This window comes from Charadrius vociferus, unplaced genomic scaffold, assembly GCF_000708025.1.
Source record: "Charadrius vociferus isolate BGI_N301 unplaced genomic scaffold, ASM70802v2 scaffold206, whole genome shotgun sequence".
Classification (NCBI taxonomy): domain Eukaryota; kingdom Metazoa; phylum Chordata; class Aves; order Charadriiformes; family Charadriidae; genus Charadrius; species Charadrius vociferus.
In genome coordinates this window covers 1149234-1172090 of record NW_009649137.1, presented here as the reverse complement: position 1 = coordinate 1172090, position 22857 = coordinate 1149234, and the positions used below count along the sequence as shown (strand labels likewise).

At 42.0% G+C, this 22857-nt stretch overlaps 1 protein-coding gene across 1 annotated transcript in view; it reads right to left on the bottom strand.

Moving 5' to 3' along the window:
* Positions 1-4200: 4200 nt before the first annotated feature.
* The window catches only part of LOC104289422 (cytochrome b-245 heavy chain), a 21214-nt gene continuing 2557 nt past the window's right edge, over positions 4201-22857 (bottom strand). Inside the window, exons 2-13 of the mRNA XM_009888357.1 lie at positions 22125-22220; positions 20594-20704; positions 16702-16786; positions 15295-15440; positions 14295-14485; positions 10951-11080; positions 9702-9794; positions 7996-8249; positions 7531-7693; positions 6546-6692; positions 5227-5351; positions 4201-4514 (exon numbers count right to left, since the gene is read on the bottom strand). Of these exons, the coding sequence (XP_009886659.1) occupies positions 4388-4514; positions 5227-5351; positions 6546-6692; positions 7531-7693; positions 7996-8249; positions 9702-9794; positions 10951-11080; positions 14295-14485; positions 15295-15440; positions 16702-16786; positions 20594-20704; positions 22125-22220 (1668 nt within the window). The 3' untranslated portion in view covers positions 4201-4387. The remainder of the gene's footprint in view (positions 4515-5226; positions 5352-6545; positions 6693-7530; positions 7694-7995; positions 8250-9701; positions 9795-10950; positions 11081-14294; positions 14486-15294; positions 15441-16701; positions 16787-20593; positions 20705-22124; positions 22221-22857) is intronic.

The window sequence follows — 22857 nt, the reverse complement described above, 5'->3', positions numbered from 1 at the left end:
TTGCTGGCCTTTCCTTCCGTTCTTCCCTCCCTCCCTCTACAATAATGCTCAGCAGGGTGGGTGGGTCTTTGGGGGGGATTGAGTTTTTTGGCCATTTCCCTTGTTTCTGAACAATGCAAATGAAATGTAAGGTCAAATGCAGGTATGTTTTACAGGCTAAAAGTACATAATTTGACACACACATGCTGAAATACTAGAAAAGCTCATAAATTTCCTTTAGTGTAGAATTTAAAATAAAAATCATTAAGCAGGGGAGGGGAATAAGACAGGAGGGGACCAAAATAGTCTGTTTGGGCAATGCAGAAGTGGCTACAGTCTTGGCCTATTTGTAGTGACAGGGGAGGTTATGGCTGAATCATGTTGTATGAGACACATGCTGCACTGGTTGGAGCTCAGAGCAAAGCCCTTGTGCCTCTCCCTGCACTTGCTGTGGGCACAAGCACTTGCAAAACTGGCAAAAAGATTGTGGGAGCTGGAGATTTTCGGGAAACTTGCAGAGCTGGGGAGCAGGAAGGAGTGGGTGAGTGAAGGGGCAACAGCAGCAGTTGGTAGAAGAGGATGAACAGAGAGAAACTGGTGGTAGCTGAGTGGGCAGAGATACACGAGTCAGCCAGGCAGAAGAGTACCGGTGGAAAGGGAGAGAATGGGGTTGGTAGAAAGCATTTGTAAGCTTTCAGCAAGTCTCTCAACACTTTTCCACTCTACTGTAATTAATTTTGCTGCTAGTCTGCTCTGGTTTGTGTGTTGTGAATGTAAATGAGAGCAGCGGGTTGCTAGGGTTGAAATGCAAAAAATGAATGTGTGGTTCATGACAAATAACTGTGCTGGCTTGTGTCTGTGGAACTGACACTGTTGTACAGAGTCAGACATGAGGATCTTGAGCCTGCCAACACTTATAACCATTAGCATCTTAATGCATGCTGTTGACTTTATTTGAGCATATATACCTATCTGTTTGAGGTGTCAGGGCTTACACCTGGCTATGAATTCTGCAAAAAAATTACTGAAAAAAGTAAAAAGAAAAAAAAGTCAACATTAATTTGCGTAGAGCACTCCAAAATCATAGAATCATAGAATGGCTTAGGTTGGAAAGGACCTTGAAGATCATCGAGTTCCAACCCCCCTGCCATGGGCAGGGACACCTCCCACTAGACCCGGTTGCCCAAGGCCAAGTCCAGCCTGGCCTTGAACACCTCCAGGGATGGGGCCTCAACAACCTCTCTGGACAATCTGTTCCAGTGCCTAACCACCCTTAAAGTGAAAAATTTCTTCCTCATGTTTAATCTAAACCTGCCCCCTTCCAGTTTATAGCCATTCCCCCTCGTCCTATCTATACATGCCCTAGAATAGACCACAGTCTTGAGGAAGAAGTGTCATAGTGAGACCCTAACATTAGTTCTTGTTTGTTCAAAAGTACCTTGTGTTTCACAGGCAGCTTTTTGTTTGTTTTTCTGTTTCTAGTTTGGTTCAACCCACCATTTGAGGACTGAAAGGCAGAAAGTCCCCACCCAGCAGAGAAAGTCTTACAAGACTGAAAAGAGGAAGACCTGTTTTGCAACCAGGGTGGTTTCCCCTGGGACATACGTGATGGTGAACAGGCAGAGTAGCATTTTTATTGTAGGTTAAAACTTACAAAAACTATTGTAGGTTAAAACTTACAAAAACTTGGATTTCATTTGCCCATGTGCACACTTTACAAGTATGTATCAGGGAAGGAAGGGGAACTAGATGAGACCCTATACATATAGAGATCTCACTTGAATATCTTATCTGGATATGACCAGGTGCCATGCCCCCCCCTCGAGTCCCCTTCCAGTTTCCAAAATCAAGATTAGGCCAATGGAAACCAGAGCTGCCCAGCACCCTGGAGGATCAGGGTCCTTAACTGTAAGACTAAGTACAGTGGACTGGAAATCAAGTCTATTGATTAATTAACTAACTGTTTAATTCAGAAGACTGCATATGGGAAGACAGAGAAAATATGATACAAGAAGGGAAAGAAAACATTCTGAGCTGAGGCCACAATAGAGTTTTCAGTCACTTTGAATTGAACCCCTAGTTTCTTCCATTAGTTGAAGCAGTTATTTTAGCAAACCACCACCAACTGGCTTTTCTTGCCATCAGCAGAGCATTTTTAATTTTGCATAGGGAATCCAGTGTGGAACTGGATGGCAGGACAGATCAGACGTCAGTCCGCTTTGTAAACTCAGGTACAGCATGAGTTCAATAGTTCGTGTCACACAGACTGCAGTCTTGTCTCTGTTCGTGCTGTCAGGAGTGCTAAGAGGTCCTTACCTCTTTTAGAGTCATCTCTGCAGATGAGGCAGAGCTAGGACCAAAGGTCCTAAAAGGTCCTAAAGGAGAGCCTTAATGGGAGAGCTGCTTGCAGTGTTCAGATCCCACTGGAAGTGGGGACAATTCTGGAGCGTGCCCAGAGACCCTGGCAAGTGTGGGCAGTGGCAGAGCTCTGCCAGAGCAAGCGCAACAGCTCATTTACTTTGGCACCCAGCAAATCAGGAGCTTAGTAAAGATGGGAGAAAGAATTTTGTGTTGAAAATTGGCCCTTGTCAGTGAAACATGGAGCTCCCTCAAGTCCTGTCTTCAACCGTTCACTGCCATCCCCCTCATGCTTGCTTCCCCCCCACTGGCCGGCCACAGAAGCAACCTTGAGATGTCCTTGCCTTTCAGAAAACCTTGCTGGTGCTACTGCAGCAGGGTCATGGTGCCACTTAGCATTGTCTAAACTGCCAAGTACCAGGTGCAGTTTCTCAAACAAAGGTGAGAAGCCACCCTTTGTTTCCAGGGCAGGTGTTTTGGAGCCAGCAAATTGACAGCAAAAGATTTGGTTTATTGTGAAAGTCACCCCTTTGCCAGAAACTGATATTAATAAATAGGAACTGGTAAGCTATCCTTCTGAAGTAGCATGGTGTGCTTGGATAACATTTAAAAAAGGTGTAAAGGGAGAACACATCCTGTCTGGCAAATTGAGGTGGTACATGCAACCAGATGGCTACACAAAATTGTCTGAAGTTGCAGGAGACCACCACTTCCGTCTGTGACTGTAAAGGACCTGTCAGCAAGGTCTCATGCTGTGTAGGAGCTATCGCAGAGCTTGGCTGCAGACTTTAAAGGTCTCTAAGCAGGTGAGTGGGCTAAAGAGGACACCTGGTATACTAAAGAGACATGGCATACTAAACTGTGGAACTGTGGGGTTTTTTAAGGCTTTTTGCACTTGTTTTTTCATTTTTTTTCTATGCTACTGGTTTCAATACTTTTTTTTTTTTTTTTTTGCCTCTGCTGCTGGTATTAAAGTTTTGGTTCCTTTTTTTTTTAAAGAACCTGTTACCTGCAGTGTGCATGCAGAAGTACTGTGCTGTGTATGGGTGTCTTGTACACATCAGAAACTTTATTCATAGCTATTCCAGATACTGCCCACATGATATTTGCTTTCTCAAAACTCTCTCACCATCAAAGAGGAACAGCTGAATAATAGGCCCAAAAGCACTGTATGTATTTAAGAATGCTTCAGAAAATACCCATTAAATCCTTTAGCAACAAGTTTTTTCAGCCTTGAATATCAGAAGTGGCAGTCTTGAAAACACAAAACCTCTTCTTGTTTGCATCCTTGCACCATGAATTTGAAGATGCGAAACTGAGAGTGTTCGAAGCAGCCAAGCAATGGCTCATATGCCGGGTGCGGGACTTGGTTTGACTCCATCCTCGCCATCCTCCCCGCAGCTGGGCTGGGGGTGGCGCTCAGAAATCCAGGTGCTTCCTTTCCAGTTCTCTGCTTTCCTAAAGAGGAATGGCTGCTTTTCAGCTGCCTGTGCTATTTCTTGGACAAGATGTTTTGCCTTGCATTCGGAAGCCTGAAAGATGCTGGAGTGCAAAGGAGATTTCCTCTTGTAAGGAACGATTTTTCCCAGTCACCCTTCCCTAACCCTGCCTTGTTCCAGGTACTGGCTGTAGCCAGGATAAGCTGTCTCCTAATAGCAAGCATTATGCTAGAACACTTTATTGTTTAATAGCATTAAGCTTTATCAGTGTGAATTGGCTCCCAAATGCATATGGCTGCTTAGACCCTTCAGCAGTCATTATGAATAACAGGAGGATAAAAGCAGTTAATTGAGGGGAAATCCCCTCACACAGACAAAGAACACAGATTTCTGCTAAACTGGCAGCACGGGCGCGGAGGACAGTGCAAACTTCCCTAAGGTAAAACTTGACTCTTTTACTCTACCACAGCGCCAAAATAATTCCCAAGAAGCAAAGGGATTTGCATTAGTGTAGCTGAGATTAGAAGCTGGGCTGTCGTTCCCAGACTCCAAATAGAAAAAGAGATCCAGTCTTTAGACTCTGTATTGAATTACGCCCACGTGTTTGGGAGTTAGAAATTTTCCTTGTTAAAAATGAAGTGTACTCCTCGTGGGTCAGCTTCTGAATTGCTGATGCTCTGTTTGTTGAGTGTGTCAGCAAGGCCCTCAGGTCCACAGAGAAAAACACCTATTCTGGAGCTGTTAAGAAAAGGAAAATACGGTCACGAACTAGGTATGGAGCAGCTGAATATTCTTGATGTAAATCCATCTTATGTTCTGTAAGTGCGAGGTTTTTTTCTCAGTTACAGGAACTGAAGTAGAACAGGATGTCTAACCCTTAAAACCCCTTAAAACTTGCAAGGCATTTACTGCTGCTTCTAAAACAAAAGGTGGGCTAAGTCTCAGCTCAGCAGCAGTCAGTGAAGACAGGTTTATTAACCTCAGTGGAATCAAGGAAATAGAGCTTCAAAGAGCTTACGGCACAAATGCTTGAAAGGAACTGTTCTGTTTTTTCCCATCTAATTTTGGGTGCTCCACTAAAGGTTATCCATATTCAGGTTTTAGTGTTTCAGGTGGAAAGTAGTTTTGGAGGTATTTAGGCATCACCTGATATTCCTATCTACTTCAGCTGGAATGATGGAGTATGTTTTTTCTAAAGCTTCTGCTAGTAATTAGACACTCCATCAAGTACCTCACCAAAAAAGGATGATTTTTTTTTTAAAAATTGTAGGTTAAAACAATTTGGTCAAGTCCATAGATCATGTCCATGGCTGGAATAAAAATAGAAAATATGTGGAGATTTTTAGAAAAAAATGCTCCTCAAACTTTATCAGCCAAAGGAACAAGATTGTGCTATTATGGCATTTAGATAGAGGAAGTCCATAGACACTATAAATTTGTACAGGTTTACCCAGGATGCTTCCCCGCAATAGTTTTGAACTCGTTTTCCCAGTTAGGTCTTCCATATAGCGTTTTCTGTTTAAGGCCTGTAATCACATCTTTCTCTTCTTCATGATGCACTACGAAATGAGTGGCCTGTGGCAAACGAAACACAAAGGACAGTGTAAAGACAGCATTAGATATGGCAGCATTATGTAGTAAAAACAATAATGATGATGATGATGTTGATACACAGTGAATTATTTCCAGACTGAGAATGTGAAATTCATGGTGCTTAGCAAGGAAAGCCAACATTGGTAAAGTCCTGACCATCAGTGTCTACCTCCCCCTTTTTCCCAGATTGGACAATCTCAAGAGTCAGAGCTATGAAGCGTTGAACACAGCAATTAACTACATTTCTTTTGCAATAAACTGGTTTAGTCTAAGAGCTGTAAATTAAAACAAAGCTTTCCCTTCAGGTAGAAATAATACAACTCATTTGCCCTTACTGAACTCCTGCCAGTTTGATCTCTGGCAGGTTTGATCCCTATGAAGAGGTGTTGTGCGCCCTCCCTCTGTAACTTTCACCCAGACCAGCTAAGCTAAGTAAAGCCAGGAAGAGAAGGTGTTACTAAGGGCATAAGTTCAGGCTTTGTGGAGTTCTGAAGGACTTTTATATGTCAAAAAAGTTACAGGTAACTTCCTCCCCAAGCAAGAATTGTGTGACTTTTCCTCTTCCCTTCCTGTTTTTCCACTTCCTTCCTTGCTCTTACCCCTCCCTGTCCATCTGGCTGAGCTACAGCACTTTAGGCTTATGGTGAATTTTGCAATGGTGAGATATAAGTAAAATAAAGCATCACTAGAAGAAATAGAGGGAGCACCTTTCCCGACTCAATCACACGTGCTCAAGTGGCTCATGGAAGAGCTGCTCTTTTGTAGCCCCACAGCGACCTACATGCATGGGACCAGTTAGAGAACCTATGAGAAACAAATATGCTGCCATTGTTCAAACCTCGGGCATTAGCTTCTCCGGTTCCAAATGCTGTTGACTAATGCTTTAAGCAGTATTAGCTGTCTTAGAGATACTTGCATGGTCACCTGAGGTTGCTGCTGTGAGGAAAGGCTGCTTCCCGGAGTGCACAGCCAGAGTAAACCAGAAAGGACATCAGAGTGCACATTAGCAGCTGATCCCTGTAACTTCTGATGGATAATACCTGTCTGCATTTAAAACCTCTGAAAGCCAAATGGAGGCCCAGGGTAAAGACCATTTGAACATTTATGAAAACATAACAGACTTGCTAACATCAATCTCAGTACATATGGAAGTGACATTTTGCACCGTGTTGTTACCTGAGATTCATCCCAGCCTGTAAGGTAGATGTTATAGCTGAGAAACTCTGCGTTATTCCTCTCCTGCATTTGAGCCTCCAGAGATTGCAAGAGGTCAGCAAACCATTCAAAGGCATGAGTGTCCCTGCAAAGCCAGTAAAAATAGATCTGGAAGAGACAAGAGTGAGCTGTCAGGGAACATAGGCCTTACGGTTTCTGGTTTTACATCTGCTGACAGAATGAGGGTTGTACAGTTCTTGTAGAAATTGCCCTGACCACTTCAGTAGATGAGTAGGCTGGTATCGAAGCTATTCAGGAGTGTTAATGCTGGGAAGGTTGTGAAGCAGAATGACTGACCGCAAGAACAAGGAAACATCTTTCTATTTCTCTTCCACCAGCAGCTTACTTTTTTAGTTCATGAGGGTTTGTCACTTACATCCTTGTAAAACAGTTTGTTGGGACATAAATTAAAGATTTAGAGGAAGACTGCATCTCCCTGTCTGCTGGCAGGCAAGGTAAATTAACGCATGTAACAAAACCCGTTCTATTCTCTGAATATGACCATAACTTCGGAATGTGACCCCAGACCTCAGCGCAGGGAGTTTCCAGGGGCAGGAGGTGAGAGGAGGATGGTAGCAGTGCTCTTCCACTGGCGTAAGCTTGGTCTCTCTGTGCTTAGGAAGGAATGCAATATTTGCACGGGCTGTATTAGTACCTTGGACTTTGTGTTTCTCATGTGGGTTGAACAGCATCTCCACTGCACATGCAAATCCCCAGGGCCATAGTCAGGATTCTCGTGTGTGATTTTGCTTGTAGGCTATTTTTCCATTCAGGATGTTTTTGCTTTTCACCCTCCCACTTCCCTGTCTGCCAGTCTTGTGAGATAACTGGCTCTTCTCCTAGGACTCTAGCAGCTCTGGAGCCTGACCGCCTTTGCTGGGCCTGTTTTAATTTGGGCTGTCAGCCCTTGAACAATTACAGGGGTTCTGGGTAAGAGGACACGCACCTTCTTGAGTTTTAGGTTGGTGGCATCGTGGCAATATTTGTACCAGACAGACTTGAGTACAGATGCAAAGGGGGTGACCCCTATTCCAGCTCCAACAAGCATAACAGTTTCATAACTGAATACGTCCTCACTCGCTGTTCCAAAGGGGCCATCCACAGCTATCCTGAAATTGAAAGTATACTTAATAAATCAGTAGTGAACTTTTATTAGCACCATTAAAAAAAAAAAAAAAACAAAACAATAAAAAGGCAAGGCATTTGTCTGCTACAATGTACATTTGGGCTGAATACTAGTCAGCAAAAGAAGAGGTGGGGTTGATAGGAGAAAACTGGAAAGAGCCATCTAAAGCTCACATCTACAATGGACGTAGTTAAGGATTGTATCACAGATACCACCAAACTGGTTGAACAAAATTTAAACTGTCATCGGTATTGGTTGACTTTACCGTGGAGACTCTGTACGTACTTGGGCAACTTCCATGCCTCCTGGAATTCTTGCTTATCACATCCGCAGGCGTTGAACAAGCCCTCTGTCCAGTCCCCTACAATACGGACGTGAATGCTGAAGTAATCCTCTTCTGGAGCAGAGGTTAATGTAAATGGATGCCATTCCAGTTTGGACACTGCTGGACATTTGACAAAAATGTATTGCCCGACCTCCATCTTGAAGCCCTTCTTCATCATCTGGAGCTCAATAGTCTTGAAGGGATGAATGACCACCTACAGTAAGAGGGACAAGGGGAAAAAAGGGAAAAGAAAAAGGCTGTCTTCGCTGTTCACTGCATGCATTTACATCCTTCAGCACTAGCATCATCCTCTGCTATAAAGGCAAGGAAAGTGGCTAAAACTTTGTTCCCAGCAGAACTGGGAGTGAGGAATAGTGCCTGACAGCCAGATGAAAGACTGCAGAACATGCAAAATTTTTGGCCGAAGTGTTTTTTCACACCATGCTTGCAGTCACTCCAAAAGGGACAGATCAGACTGGCGCATCTTGTAGCACATCACCAGATCTGTGTATGAACATTGTTAATTCCAGATGGACCTTATACAGTGGCACAGAGCACAGTGTTAATGAATTTGACCGTATATATAGGGGCAAAACCATAGGACTATCATACAGATAGGGAATTTGCGTAGATAGTACCACTGGAAACTGGTATTTTCATATTATATTGTGTAGGACCTATAACATGGGCGTTTGCATTCTGCCTGTCTTTAGCCAAGAATAAATAAAAGCAATATTCTAGAAGCAAGGCTGGCATTTCCATCGCTGTGATTTTTTAATCCTAAAGTTGGCTGCCAAGGATATTTTCAATTTTCAGAAGAGATTTGCAAGAGGGAGAATCAAGTGTCTCTATCTATTAATGTAGGTATTATTAATAGTTTTTAGGATTGTGGAAGAAATTTCCTGCCAACAGGGAAGTAAGCAGACACCATAGACATATGGTGTAGAAGTGGCTCAGCGATATTTTGGTAAAATTACCAAAAAACACACTCATGTATAGGAGCCTTCCAACATGTCAGCATCGTGCCAGGGCACAGTGGAGACATCTAATGTCATCCCCCAAACCCTGCTACAACTTGAACAGGGTATGTCCACAAGATGAGGCACAGTGCCATGTGAGGAAATTACATTGGGAAACACCAGGGTAGTTTTTATACATTTGAGCTTAAGTGCCGTGCTAGTTTGGCTGTTAGACTTTCAGAGCCAGCGTTAATTTTTCTGTGACACACCATGGGGAATGGAAGCTCAACATTAGCTTTGGCTGCACAGAGTAGTCACCCCCTAACTCTCCTTTTCAGGAGTCATTTCTTCTGCTGAAAAATCAGAATTCCTAAATATCTGGGTAGTTTTGAGAACAAAGGTTTGGTATCTTAAATACTCTTAAGGCTGTGGAATTTCTATATTGTAGAATTTTTCACAAAGAAAATTAATTTCTCTTTCCGAAGATTCAGTCCTGTGCCTTAGGTAACTTCCTCCTCTTGCTCTCTTTTAGAGACAGGCCACATTTAGATGTTAGAGATTGGCATTGTTTTTGCATGATAGCAGCCAGAACATTCCTGAGAGGCCTTTCACTGATAACTTTGTCTGTGGTGTAGAAGCCATTGGCTTTGCTGCACCATTTGGAAAAATTGGTTACGTTTTGCCCGGTGTTAAGCATCAGTACATACCTTTGTGATAACAACCTTCTGCTGTGACCTCCAAAACCTCACCAACCTCTCGCACAGGTACAAAAACATGGGACCCACTACCCACTTCCATGTCTGTAAGCAGAATAATATGAGAAGTCAGATGACGAAGATGGCAACTTAGATTAAATCGAGTTCTGGAAATGCTATGAGCAGATGTGAAATTCAAGTAATCTAGGTTCTTTATCACCCAGAGCAGGGAACCCTTAAGAGATAGGACACCTTCAAAATTGCTTCTGGTCGGAGAGGGCATTTCTCTGTTGATAGTTGCAGCTGACTTTGTAGTTCTACTAGAGTTACAGCAAGATATTTTCCTTGAGTGATTTTGTCTCTGTCTAAAAATGAAGGTAACTAAGTGAAATGTGGAGTAAAGCGCTGAATGTATTATTGACTCGGGTCTGTATTACTGCAGGAAAAGATGTGGTTTCTGTTAACAGATCAGTCTGAACAGTGAATGAACAACCAGCCTGCTTAATCAATAAAAGCTGAAGTTTCAATGTCACATTTCCAGAGGCATTATTTACACTTATAAATATCTAAAGGGCGGGTGTCAAGAGGATGGGGCCAGACTCTTTTCAGTGGTGCCCGGTGACAGGACAACAGGCAACGGGCACAAGTATGAACACAGGAAATTCTGTCTCAACATGAGAAAAAAATTCTTTACTTTGAGGGTGGCAGAGCACTGGAACAGGCTGCCCAGAGAGGTGGTGGAGTCTCCTTCTCTGGAGATATTCAAAACCTGCCTGGATGTGTTCCTGTCCAGCCTGCTCTAGGTGAACCTTGCTGTGGCAGGGGGGTTGGACTAGATGGTCTCTGAAGGTCCCTTCCAACTCCTACCAGTCTGCGATTCTGTGATTAATTTTCCATTAGTGATCATTAGTCCACTAATGATGTGAAACTATTTATTATGTGGATTATAGCACTTTCTAGAAATCCACACAAGCCACAAAATACATTTTGGGTAAACAGTTCTCAGATACCATTTGCTCTTTTGCTTTGCCTGTTAATTGTGCTCATTTTACAGCACACTGGAAGTGGGTTGTCTGTCTGTAGTCCATTTCTTCTTATAATCCATTGTGTCAAAATCTATTGCATTATGTGAAGAAAGCTGCCACTGAAGAGCACTGGGGGTTACATAGCTGCTTTTCTACAGCAAGTGGATATATTATTTAACAAAGAGTAAACTGTAAACATTTTACATTGGGTTTACACTCAAGACAACTGTTCTTACCATAGGAGGATTCCCTGAAAACTGGGGGATTGGGCAAGCCCCCTTCTTCCCCCAGAGAGTGAAGTTCTTGTAGCAAAGCTCCGGATTATGTTCAGCCAGGCTCTCAGCTGTCTGCCCTCGTACAATACGCCTGGGAAAAAAAAAACCAAACATTAAGGCAGTGGAATGAAAATGAAGGTATCTGTCCCTTATTGTTATTCTATTTATATACTGCTCTGCTTGTATGGAGTTGTGGACTTCTGCAGTGCTACAGTTTTGATACAGCTTTAGTGCTCTAATAAACCCACAAAATTGCTGTTAAAATGATAAAAATGAGGAAGAAAGTTGGTAGAGGAAAATATTGACAAGACCAGTTGAGAAACTGAGAGATATGTCCATTACCATTTCCAGAAAGTGGTCACAATGGCAAAGCTTCATTCTTTTCAGAGTTATCCTATTTTTTTTCTTCAAGAAAAACAAAACCTGGAGCAGGCAAGATAATCATTTTTTCTAGTGACCAGTACAGGAGTTATTTCTGTTGTTTATGTTAGAAATTTGGACAACTCTTTCCAACATACACTCTTCCTTTGACCCTTCCTCTCCCATTAAAGCTGTGGAGTAGCTCTTCAGTTGGTGTGAATGAACACAGATACTCCTGACGCAAAGCAGCTATGCCGGCTATACCTCCTTGTGTCAGCTGATGATCTGGCCTCCATATTCTTGCTGGATTGGGTTGTTTGGGGTTTTTTTGTTGTTGGTTGTCTTATTATAGAGAAGCCTGGCTGCTCCAGTTCAGCCATATTTCCAGTGGCAGAGCTAATGCTGAAAGACAGTTTCAGTTTTGAGGGGGAAAAATAAAGTCTGATCTTGTGCACTATTTCCTGCCTCTGACGGGGGTTCTGCCATCCTCAGGAGTGTGTGAGAGTCTCAAAAATGATAGCAATTAATAGGATGAAGGTCATGGTAGAGAAATTCAGATTAAGACCTGCTGATTTTCCCTAGAAATGGTCTGATTCTGATCAGGTTGTTCGGTTTTATGTCAATATGATTCTGTTGATATCTTCTTCCCGTGACTTCTCTTCCTGCTTTTCTAGCTCAGTTTCAGTGAACTAGACTGTTTCTGATGCTTCAAAAAAACATGGTATTTAAGTCATATGTATGCCTATCTAAGTGACAGATTTATCAGAGGATTATTAGAAAACCTGTGCACAGTCTTGAAAGTTAAAAGATTGCACTGCTCATAAATATTACTAATTAGCCTCTTCCTCATTAAAGGTTTGATTAACACCCTGCCTGAAAAATAAAGGGAAGGAATGACACCATCCCAGGATCATCACGAGTTGCAATTTGCAGGAACATCACCAGTTGCAGTTTACTTCCCCAGCTGAGCCGCCCTCTGGGATGGAGTTACGGAACAGGAGGAGCCTATTTCCTGCCACTCCTCACCCCATTGCTCAAGGGAAAGTGGGCCTGAGGGTTTTTGCCTTGCACTATGTGCCATTTAAGGTTTGGCGATGCCAGTACCCTGTACAAGAGAAAGAAAAGGCCTATTTTCCCTTATTCCTCAGTGCAGATGCTCTTCCAGTACTGTAATTAAGCTTTCAGTAGTATAGCCTTCTAATTACTTATTTTTTGGCTGAAAGTTTTACTTTAGCTTCCAAGGCAGGGTGATGTGAATCTCTGTGCTCTCTCCTCTTTACATCTACTACAATGGGAAAGTTTGGGGACATTTGTCTGTGACACATAGCTCATGCACAAAAAAATGTCGGTGCTACAAAAGTGCTGTAACAGCTTGTAACAGACAAGAATCTGCCCCTTCGATTCTATTAATTATCTTTGGTTCAGTTTTCTTTATATACACATATATATATGTATGTATATATACATCTGTATGACACACAGCCTTCTGTCTCCTGAGATAAACTGTCATCTATGTCTCTCTCTAACATGCTACTTTGAGACTGTCAGGTCCCTTCCTTGAGTGTGAAAAGCCCATCCGATATTTTTTAGTGTATTAATATTTTCTCTAAACTCAAAATGTCATTCTTGCCTTTAAGGCCATATAAGCGAGGCCACCGAGTTCACAGCCAGAAGGCATCGTTCCCTCTACAGATAATAATATTCCTGTGTTGATCTCCTTCCAAAGGATAGCTGAACTTCTCTGACAACCACGTTCAATCCCACTGCTGCCCAAACTCTTGTCTTTTCAGTACAGTGCAATTAAAACGGTGGAAGTATACTGAACATCCAAGTGAATAAAAAGTCAACTTTTATGAAATATATGCTTCCCAGTGACCTCTAGAAAGGGCGATGCTTGCTTTCTGATAGCATTGTGTAGTAACCACTGGGAAGTTTGGACATTTTGTCAGTAACTATATGATATTTGCTGCAGCAAACATGAACCGCTTGTTCGTTTTCTTCAACAGCTTTTGCTCAAACCTTCTTGTTTTGAAAGATGGAATGGACAAATATGCGGGTGACAATTCTCATCAGCCTTCTATTTTTGTTCTTCCTGTTGTACTCTCATTTCTGTCTTTTTTTCTGGCACTACTGGAGTGAGAGGAAGTGTTTTTGAATAGTCATTTTTGCTGGGCATTTTTAAAGCACACTTTCTAGTGCACCTAGAATTTCCTTTACAGTGAACAAAATAGTATGATTATGAACTATGAAATGTGGCTGGGATACTTTAGCCTTTTTTTTCTTTATGTGTCAGTTCTGTGGTTTTATAAAATGGAACTAACGCTCGTTTTTCTAAGGGCTAAATTGTGATTGCATAGTGCTAAACTTGTTTCATTAGGCTTTTCAGCTATTTCAGAAGAAGGTATGGAATCAACCAACAGTGGAAAAAGATGTTTGACGTCTGGAACTTACAAAAACTTACAGTAGCCTATATTTGAGCTGCAACAGCTAAAAATCTGTTCTGGAATGCTGCTGATATTAAAAGGTTATCAAAGTCTGAAAGATGGATCTGTGTTACTGCAGTTTGCATTTACACAACAAAATCCTAGACTCTATCATTTTTACGCTGAGGTCTCCTCACGTGCATGTGTGTGATGCAGTTCATTTTAGAAGAGAAAGATAAGGTAACAATTAGAAACAGGAACCTTGGAAAAGAGCTTTCCAATTAAAATATCAGAAGAAGTTGAGTATCAGTGAGCTTAAGTATTCCAGAGTCTCATAAAGCCTCATGCATGTGAATAGCTTGTTGCGTGTATCAGCGAGAGCCTCTTGGCTCTCAGAGCTCATCATGACCATAAAAAATAACTGCTGCATAGTGACTTAAGTCACTATACTTATGTGTCTAGAGGGCTTTACATGAAGATACAGGAGTTACCACGTATTGTGTGATAAGTGCAAATACTCACCCAGCACCATGGATGACAAGGCCAATAAAGAAGATGACAAAGAGATGGTGGGTGTACCAAAATACTTCAAAATATGACCTTCGGATGGTTTTGGTGGATGATGTGATGATTAGTATGAGGGCCAGCGTGATGATAACACCGGTGAGACCAGCCAAGTACGTGAAAGCCACGTAAAGGCCCCCCACAGGATTCTGAAAAAAAATTGCACGCATTGGTCTAAGGAAGGGGTTGCATCAAAGCAGATCCAGTGGAACCACCAGTCTGCCTCACTCGCCAAATCCTTTACCTTGTTGTAAGTCTTTAAGTCATCCTCTGTGAATTTGTATGCCAACAATGCTGAAATCCCACTCCATTTTTGTTGCACTGCAGATTTACCTTCACTAAAGTAAGTGGAAGTAGAGAGAAGGGGTTTTCCACTGATTTACACACTGAGCATTGTTTCTTACCCTGCCACTGCTGAGCAGTACGGGCTTGGGGGAGGTGAACACATTTGCACAGCTCTGTTGTTAAGAGCTGGAGTCCTACATCCATATTGAGGGAGTTAAATGAAAGCACTCTTTTTCAGTGCTGTTGTGCAGCTGTGGGTCTCAGAACTCAGAGACTGTACGCTCCGTACTCCCAAGGAATGGGGAAGTTCCTTATTTTGGAGGTGTTTTAACCAGAGCTTAAGCATCCCAAGTTCCAAACTTTTGCCTTGATTTCTGTGTACCTTTCTGTGTGCCATGTCTACCTTAGTCAGAAGACTGCTTTACAAGGTATTTTTTTTTCCATGATGTTTTAAAACTACTTTGAAGTCCTCAGGTGAAAAAGTTCAAAGGCCTACCAAAATTCAGCAACAATATTACTGGCAAACACAGAAGAATGAATTAAACAAGGTTTTGCTGCAAGATGGCCCAAACACAGATTGCGGACACCAGAAATAGGCACTCTGCTCAAATAATCTTATAAGGTCATCTAAAAAAAATGTAATAATGACTCTTCACAGCCTGATGTCACTTACCCCAATAGTGTTTCTATAAAAGTTGACATAGGTTTGTTTTTGTGCATCATCAAGGCTAGAAAGCGCAGCTGCAAGAGTTCCTTTCTCTTCAACACGGGCTTGCACACTCCACTCTACGTTGAATAAGTGTGCGATGGTGTGAATTGCTAGGAGTGATGGGAAAGAAATATTCAGGGTTAAGCACAAGACAAGTACTCAGTGGTTTTAGGTAACATTTAAAATTTTGCAACATTTGTCAACTGCAGTTTAAGACCTTTGCCACTCTCACCCTCTTCATCACAATTTCAGATCACTGACATGTTTTACTGTTAAAGCTCTACCACCTGAAGTTTACATCTTTTTGGGTGGGGGAAGGAAAGAAGTAAAGGGAAGTTTCCGGCACGTCTTTGTTCAACAAAGGCTTTCAATAATTCAGGTAGTAGTACCCTAGTACCTCGGGAACTGAAGCATGGAATGGCTTAAATTATACATCAGGATCATCCAGGATTTCTGTGGAAGAGCCAAGAAGTGAATCTGGGTCTTTTTGATGTCACATTTGCTAGTGCTGCTTTGTGCTGCTGTATTGCTAATAATCACTAATAATGTTCTTCCTGAGCTGGACATGTCCATAAACCTACTACAGCTGAGGTGGTTCACACTACTTTCACTGCATGTTATTGCTGGGGTAAGCCATACAACGCTTTTCAAAATTTTCCCCATTTGTATCACCAGATACTTATTCACCTTCAAAACAGGGCCTGATGGGTACAGATGTAACACCCCCAAACGCCTGCATCTCTGCTGCAGAGCTCCTCTGTGGCCCTCTGTTAACTGCATCACCCTGCTTTTCGGAGAGATTTCAGTGAGATTTCAGCCACAGCTCCGAAAGGGAACCTGCTCAGCTCAAGTAATCTACTGACACGAAGACTGTTCTAGGATATACGATTTGTAAGGTACTTGCCTTGAGAAGTGACAAATTTGATGAAAAAAAAGAGAAAAGATAGAGATGCCTTAGTTTAGGAAATGAGAGATAAAATATGAAAACATTTCCGTGACCTGTCCCAGCTTTTTATACCCCTTTCTTTCATAATTTCTATTATTTGTTTCAGACATGCCAGCTACGGAATAAGTCTAAAAAAGAATTAAAGCCAGGGTATCTGGTTCTCAGGGCATTGCTAAACACCCTTTATTAACCAGTGTCATAAATGGGGCTGATGGTTAAGGGAAAAGTATTCTTTCTTATTTATTTGTTGCTCTCTACCAGTTGCAGAATAATATTTGGAAACTGATGTAAGACTTAGCACATGCCGACTCTTTTACATTAATAAAGTCACGTCTCTGCCCATATTCTTAAGAACCTGAATCCTACCTGGCTGCTGAGTAAAATGCATGAGAAAGCAATAAACAAAGAAACATTTGAGCACCAACCAGTATGAAGGGCGATCATCCATGCCACCATTTTGTGAAAGGTGAGGTTCCTGTCCAGCTGTCGTCTGATACGGGTCGAGCAGCACTTTGGGTTTGAAGAAAAAAAAGTATGTGAAGACTATTTGTGACGTCTGTGCATACTTATTTAAATGCAGGGACAAAAAAAGAGGCCCTGAGCACAATTGGTGGCATTGCTAGTAAAAATCTAGAATTCCTAAATATTTCAAAACTATTTCCCCCCGTACTTCAGACTATGGGAATAATAGATTATGTTTTAACATGTCCCATTGAAACAAAATGTTTGATAACGAGAAAAAACATAACATCCAATATGACAGAAGTATATATCTTATCTGTGTTAAATTACATGTTGTAAACATAAGGGGGGATCACGGTCTGCCATGGCAGGGTGACAGCTTTGGTAGAGTCTCAAGTTGCCACCTAGCATCAGGATCCTGTTGTGGTTCACACTGTAGAAATGGACTGTAAAGTTTGAGTATAACTGTCTCAGGGAGCTCCGAACCCAAATGTGCTGCTAGTCACTTATGCTTGGTAATAGGAAGTGATTCCTTCCCCAAAATACTTGGGTGTGCTTGCCGGGCATTCACTTACAACTTGTTGCTGGAGTTACCCAAAGAGAAACAGAAAGAAAAAAATCTCTGCTGATACAAACTGAAGAAGTTGGTTCCTTAGAAAAACAGAATGATTATTTTCATTAAAAATGATGACAGGTTCCTAACAGACCCCATCTAAATTGTGCTGTAGTCAGTGGGAGTTTTTTCTATAACTTTAAGTGCCTGTAAAGCTAGCATTTGTTGTCTCCACCCAGCAGAAAGCATGATTAACCTGTATTGTATCTTTATATTGCTTTTGCTGACTGGCAAAGGGAAGAAAACACTATACAAACTAAGACAAACAATTCCTCACAAGAACCATGTAGATCTTTCACACAACAAATTAAGAGAGACCAAAATATTCTCCCAAGTGTTTGCCGGACATTATCTTTGTAGATGGCAGGGTAAGGTCATGTATCTTCCCAGCTAATAGAGTGGAGCTGATCAAACCAACCATCCAGGAGTGAAACAGAAGAAGGGATGATGAAACACCAGAACAATTTAATTTCTCATTTGTTCTTTACTTCATGGACATATACCAGCCTTGGCCTTACTCTTCCATACCACTCCACTTCTAAATATCCCATGTGTATTAACTGTACAAATAAATAGATCAGCAGGGAATGGTTCTTTCCTTCGGTTATCCTCCAGCTGTGACATTGATTAAAGGGCAAACTAACACTCTGGAGCTATTGCAATGACTTTAGCATATTATAACAACAGCCAGGAGAAATTTGGCCTTCTTTGTATCATCTATCTTGAGACACAATTAAAAAGATTGTAGAATAAACTGTAGCATAGTGAGGAAGGGCCATCTCTGCCTGACTGCCTTGCAAAAACCACTTGATCTTTCTGTTTAAGAGGCAGGAGGCCAAGCGATGGCAGAATGCTGTAGCTAGGTTCAATCGTGAGGCTCATTAACAACAGTGAAGAATACGGCAATAAAGGGCATGCAAAGACAACAGAGCCCCTCTTTCAGTTAATACCAAATAACTCCGTAGCATATGATTTCTGGGTGGCAGGATGTAAAGGGCAAGAGTTTCCAGCACATTCCCATTCAACAGTGGGTTTGAACAATTGTCTCGTCTCCATAACCCCAACGACATTGCTGTTGGAAAGATCACTACCCTTTCAATAACTTATTTGACATTTAAAAAATCCTGATTTTTCTTAAGAGATCCTCACAGGTGTTACTTGCAGAGCATAGCTAATCAGAGACAACAGCAGAACAAGCATGAGCTTGTTCTGTGCCCCTGCACTGGGGCCACCGCAGTCCTGACAGTACCACTAGCACACCGGCCTCTGCGTCTTTTGCTGAAGATATAGAATTACCTCCTTCGTAAGCTATAGCTTTAGTGCAAAAAGCAACTAAAGTTAAACACCAGCTGTTTAACAGTCCTATTTAATGCCCCTCCGTCCCCTCCTTGTTCATCCTCAGGGCCTTTTCCTTCCTCGTACAGCCCAGCGCTGCCTGGAGCAGGCAGCAGAAATGGAGCTGTAGGTGCCTGTGAGGTTCTCACTTGCGAACCAGGTGTAGCCCCAGTAACTATCACAGTGTCCAAGGCAGAGGACTTACTCTGTAGGATGGATACTGAGATAAGAGGGACAGCTTCATTGGGGTCCTGGTTAGAAAAGTTAAGCTATAGTTGTTGGGGGATGAACAATTCAGACAAGCAGCACGAAGTCCTGGCTGGAGTGCAACCCTTAATCCTTGGAATCAGTTTTTAGCCTTCCAGTAACATCTCCAAAAGTGTCTTCAGCTCTTTCATGTCTTTGACCTCAGAAGATCTCTGCCCAACCTGCTTTCAGCTTGACCCCTGTGGGATCTATTTCAGACCTCATGAAGGCCTTGTATGACCAAGAGCTCATCGATATTTGCCAGTTGCATTCATCCAGTAGCAACATTAATTCTTACAAAATTTATGTACATTATTGACTTCTGCAGCCTGGCAAGTCGGCTCTGAATTTTGGCAGATACTACTTAATCTTTCTCAGGGCAGGGGAAGAACAACTTTAACCCTACAGTTTTACTTACTATGCTTTTCCCTCTTACATACATGCGGGGTATGCCTGACTGCTTTTGTAGCATCCCAAAATCTGAATAGGTACAGCACAAGACTGAAGGCCTGGTCTGTGTAGTTCCAACTTACGGCTTATGCCTTAAACAGGCAATTTAGGAGCTTAATGCGGCAGGCACATCTCGTTTGTGTGTAACAATCAGCCACACTAATTGTCAGAATATTTGTACCAGATGGATTTACAGCCTGGGTTGGCTCCGATTATTTTCTTATTACTTTGTATCCTGCTCTCTTTCCCCATGAAGGACTCTTGAAATGCTGCATGTACTTTATTGCTTCCTCGTTTGCTCTGCTCTTTCAGCCCCCACAGGCCATCTCATTTGCATGAAAGAATTTATACTAGATTTACAGATGAAAAGCAACTTCTGTGAACTGGTCTTGTTGACTATGTGTATATTGAGGAGGCTAGAAAGAAAGAAGAAATCATTATATATTTGGAAGGACAGTTCATGGGCTTGAGGAGTATATTGCTTTCTCACTGCACCACGGCAGGCATTGCCTGCATTGTTTCTGCTGTAACAGGCAGAGATCTAGATTTCAGCAGTGTGATATAGTCAGTGCTATCATAGGAAGCCTCTCCAGCTGTCACCTAGAAACAGTTGTCCTTTTCTAAGTGATGGTTCCTCAGTGCTGTATGTAACATTCGCATTTGGGAGCTAGAAATGGTCAAAAGGCCTGCGAAATATTTCACCCTGAGATAGAAATGCAACTCGGACGAGAAAGAATGTGGTTTATGAACCAGCTGAAAAAAGTCCCATTCTGAAAGCCTGTGAAAGACCAGGTTTTCTTTAAGCACTGAACATTCAAAGACTGAAGACATGGGCTAACATCTCCTGCTATAAATGGGTGCTGTCTCAGTGACAAACAAGGCAAATGTGTGTAAGCACCACCTATGGCCACTGCCAGGCAGAAGAGGGACTTTGCATTCAGGGCAGCACCATGCCCAGGAGGCAAGAAAAAAGGGGAAGACTCAAAGGAGGGTAATTCAAGGCTAAACCTCTCAACAGAGCTCTAGATACACCATTGGCATATAGACCTCGGTCTTGCTCATCGCAAAACTCCAGCCTTATCTACTTCCTAAAAGAGGACATCCCCAAAGTACTGTATATTTGGGGAACTTGGACGAAGTTGCTGGGTATATTTGCAAGGCTGCTTGGGTTATTATCTTTCATAAATTTTGAAATTCTTTCTTCATCTTACCGCACTTGATCCTCTGAGGAAGGAGAGCAAGTTTCGACATACTGGCAGCAGAATCAGCATGCAGTTGAAATTCAGGCAAGCTGCAGGGGCCCTTGCCAGAGCCAAAGCACGCTGTAATTTGAGAGATGCCATTATTAAATGAATTACCTGTGACATTACCCAGGACACGGATAGGCATAGATTGCATTTATGTATTATATCACAACTTCTCATGAGTGTGAAATCTAGAGTGAATTAACAATGTACGCATTTTAGAGTAGTCATGGTCTGGCCAAGTAAGAGGCATGTATGCAGACAGAACGCATTCCTCCAGATAACCACCTTCTATTTCCAGTTTTGAAATAATATAGTTGTGCGAAAAACTCCCTGCCATGTCTGACAATCAATGGCCGAGCACAGATGCAAGTCTAAGCCATTAGCAGAGTTTTCTCTCCCAAGGCTGTAAAGAAAGTCTCACTGCTGTGGTTTCAGTTGGTTGGGGGGTGATGGTAGACAGAAGGACAGCTTATGAGGGAAGTGTTTTTATGCCCTCTGTTGTCAGGCAATCTAGGGAAATTTGTTGCCTCATCTTTTAGGAATATGTTCCCTTAACATTGCTCTTCACATCCTGAGTGATTTCATGTTTTGACAAAGAAAGGAGGGAATAATGACCATATTAATCCAAACACACTGAAGAGAAGGAAAATTTAATGTCTGCTCTCCTTGCATTGTTTGGAACCCTGTCAGTTTCAAATCACAGTAACTGACTTGGGGTTACACTGAGATCTAGTTATCCAAGCACAGCTCTCTGTGAATTCAAAGGCAACTGCACCATGATTGCAAAGGACAGAATTTCATCCATAAATCTGAAGCTCTATGCAGAATGGGATTTCATGCTTTGTTGAATTAAACTATGGCTTTGTAAACCTTTTACAAAGTGCCGTGTTCCGTAGTTTGAGGCTTAGACTGACTTTTCTGTCTGTGATCAGGCTTTTAAATTTTGTGAACAAATGAATTTTCTCTGTCAATTGATCTTGACCTGTGGTAGCTTTGGAGGCAAGTTTGTGGTAGGACACATAATGCTGCATTAACTAGTTGAGTTATATTGGATGGCTCAGGATCACTTCATGGCTTGACTACTATTCACATGCTTGATACATATACAAATGATGATTGCTTTTCAGAGCTAATAGCTTTGTAAACTATTCATGCTATGAAAAATAATTGCATGGGGAAATGATTGCACAATAGTTCAATGGCAATATTTTATTCATCTTTTGCTTAATAAAGCAGCCACAATGGACATTCAGTTTAATTGCCAGGAGCATATTAGTTACCTGAAAACATCTTTAGAATGGGATCTCTCTATTTTTCTTACCAGTTTTCTTTTCAGAAGCACTGGACATCTGTCTGCATTCAGTCATCTGATTGCATGTGACTTCTAAACCTGACATGAGTCGGCTGCTCCAGCCACTTGATCCTTTGTCAAATAAAACTAGGGAAAAACTGCCGTGTGCTCAGTCTATGCCAAGATAACACGTTTTGTACTTACGCCAAGGAGTACTCTGGTGTAGAAGAATTTTGGTGGGACATCATATACAAGATAGTACCACCAGAAGAGGAAGACATTTAAACCCAGCCACACAAGCTGAAAGAGAAACGAACAGGAAACTTCACAGTTTTTTGTTAGAGATCATACATCTGAATTTACACATTCAGACAATGGTCAGTTAGCTCGTTGCACTCCTATTTGCACAGAGACATACTGCAGGGTATGAAGGGTTCAGCAAGGGCGATCGAAATTTTTCTGGTGGAAATGGGCTGTAATGTGTGCACACAGGAGTACAGGAGTGGCAATAAACCAAAATACAGCAATGAAAGCTGAAACTTTTGCGTCGCTCAAAGGGTTTAGGCATACAGATGTGGCACTTAGGGACATGGTTTAGTGGTGGACTTGGCAGTGTTAGGTTTATGGTTGGACTCGATGATCTGAAAGGCCTCTTCCAAACTAAATGATTCTGTAATTCTATCATTGTATAATGAGCATCATGTTACTGGTGTTTAGCTAAGTCTGTGAGTCTAGTTGAATCTCCAAACACCATTAAAGGTTAAGGCCTCTTCCGAATGGCGGTTCAGACATATTAACCTACGTAAGAGGAAGACTTCGGAGCCATGCCAAAGGACAAAGAAGCTGGACATATGAATATAGATGGCCTAAATTACACCTAAAGCCTAATGTTTGCGATTGAGTAGGAGGCTTTGAAGGTCTGAAATCAGTCAGCAGG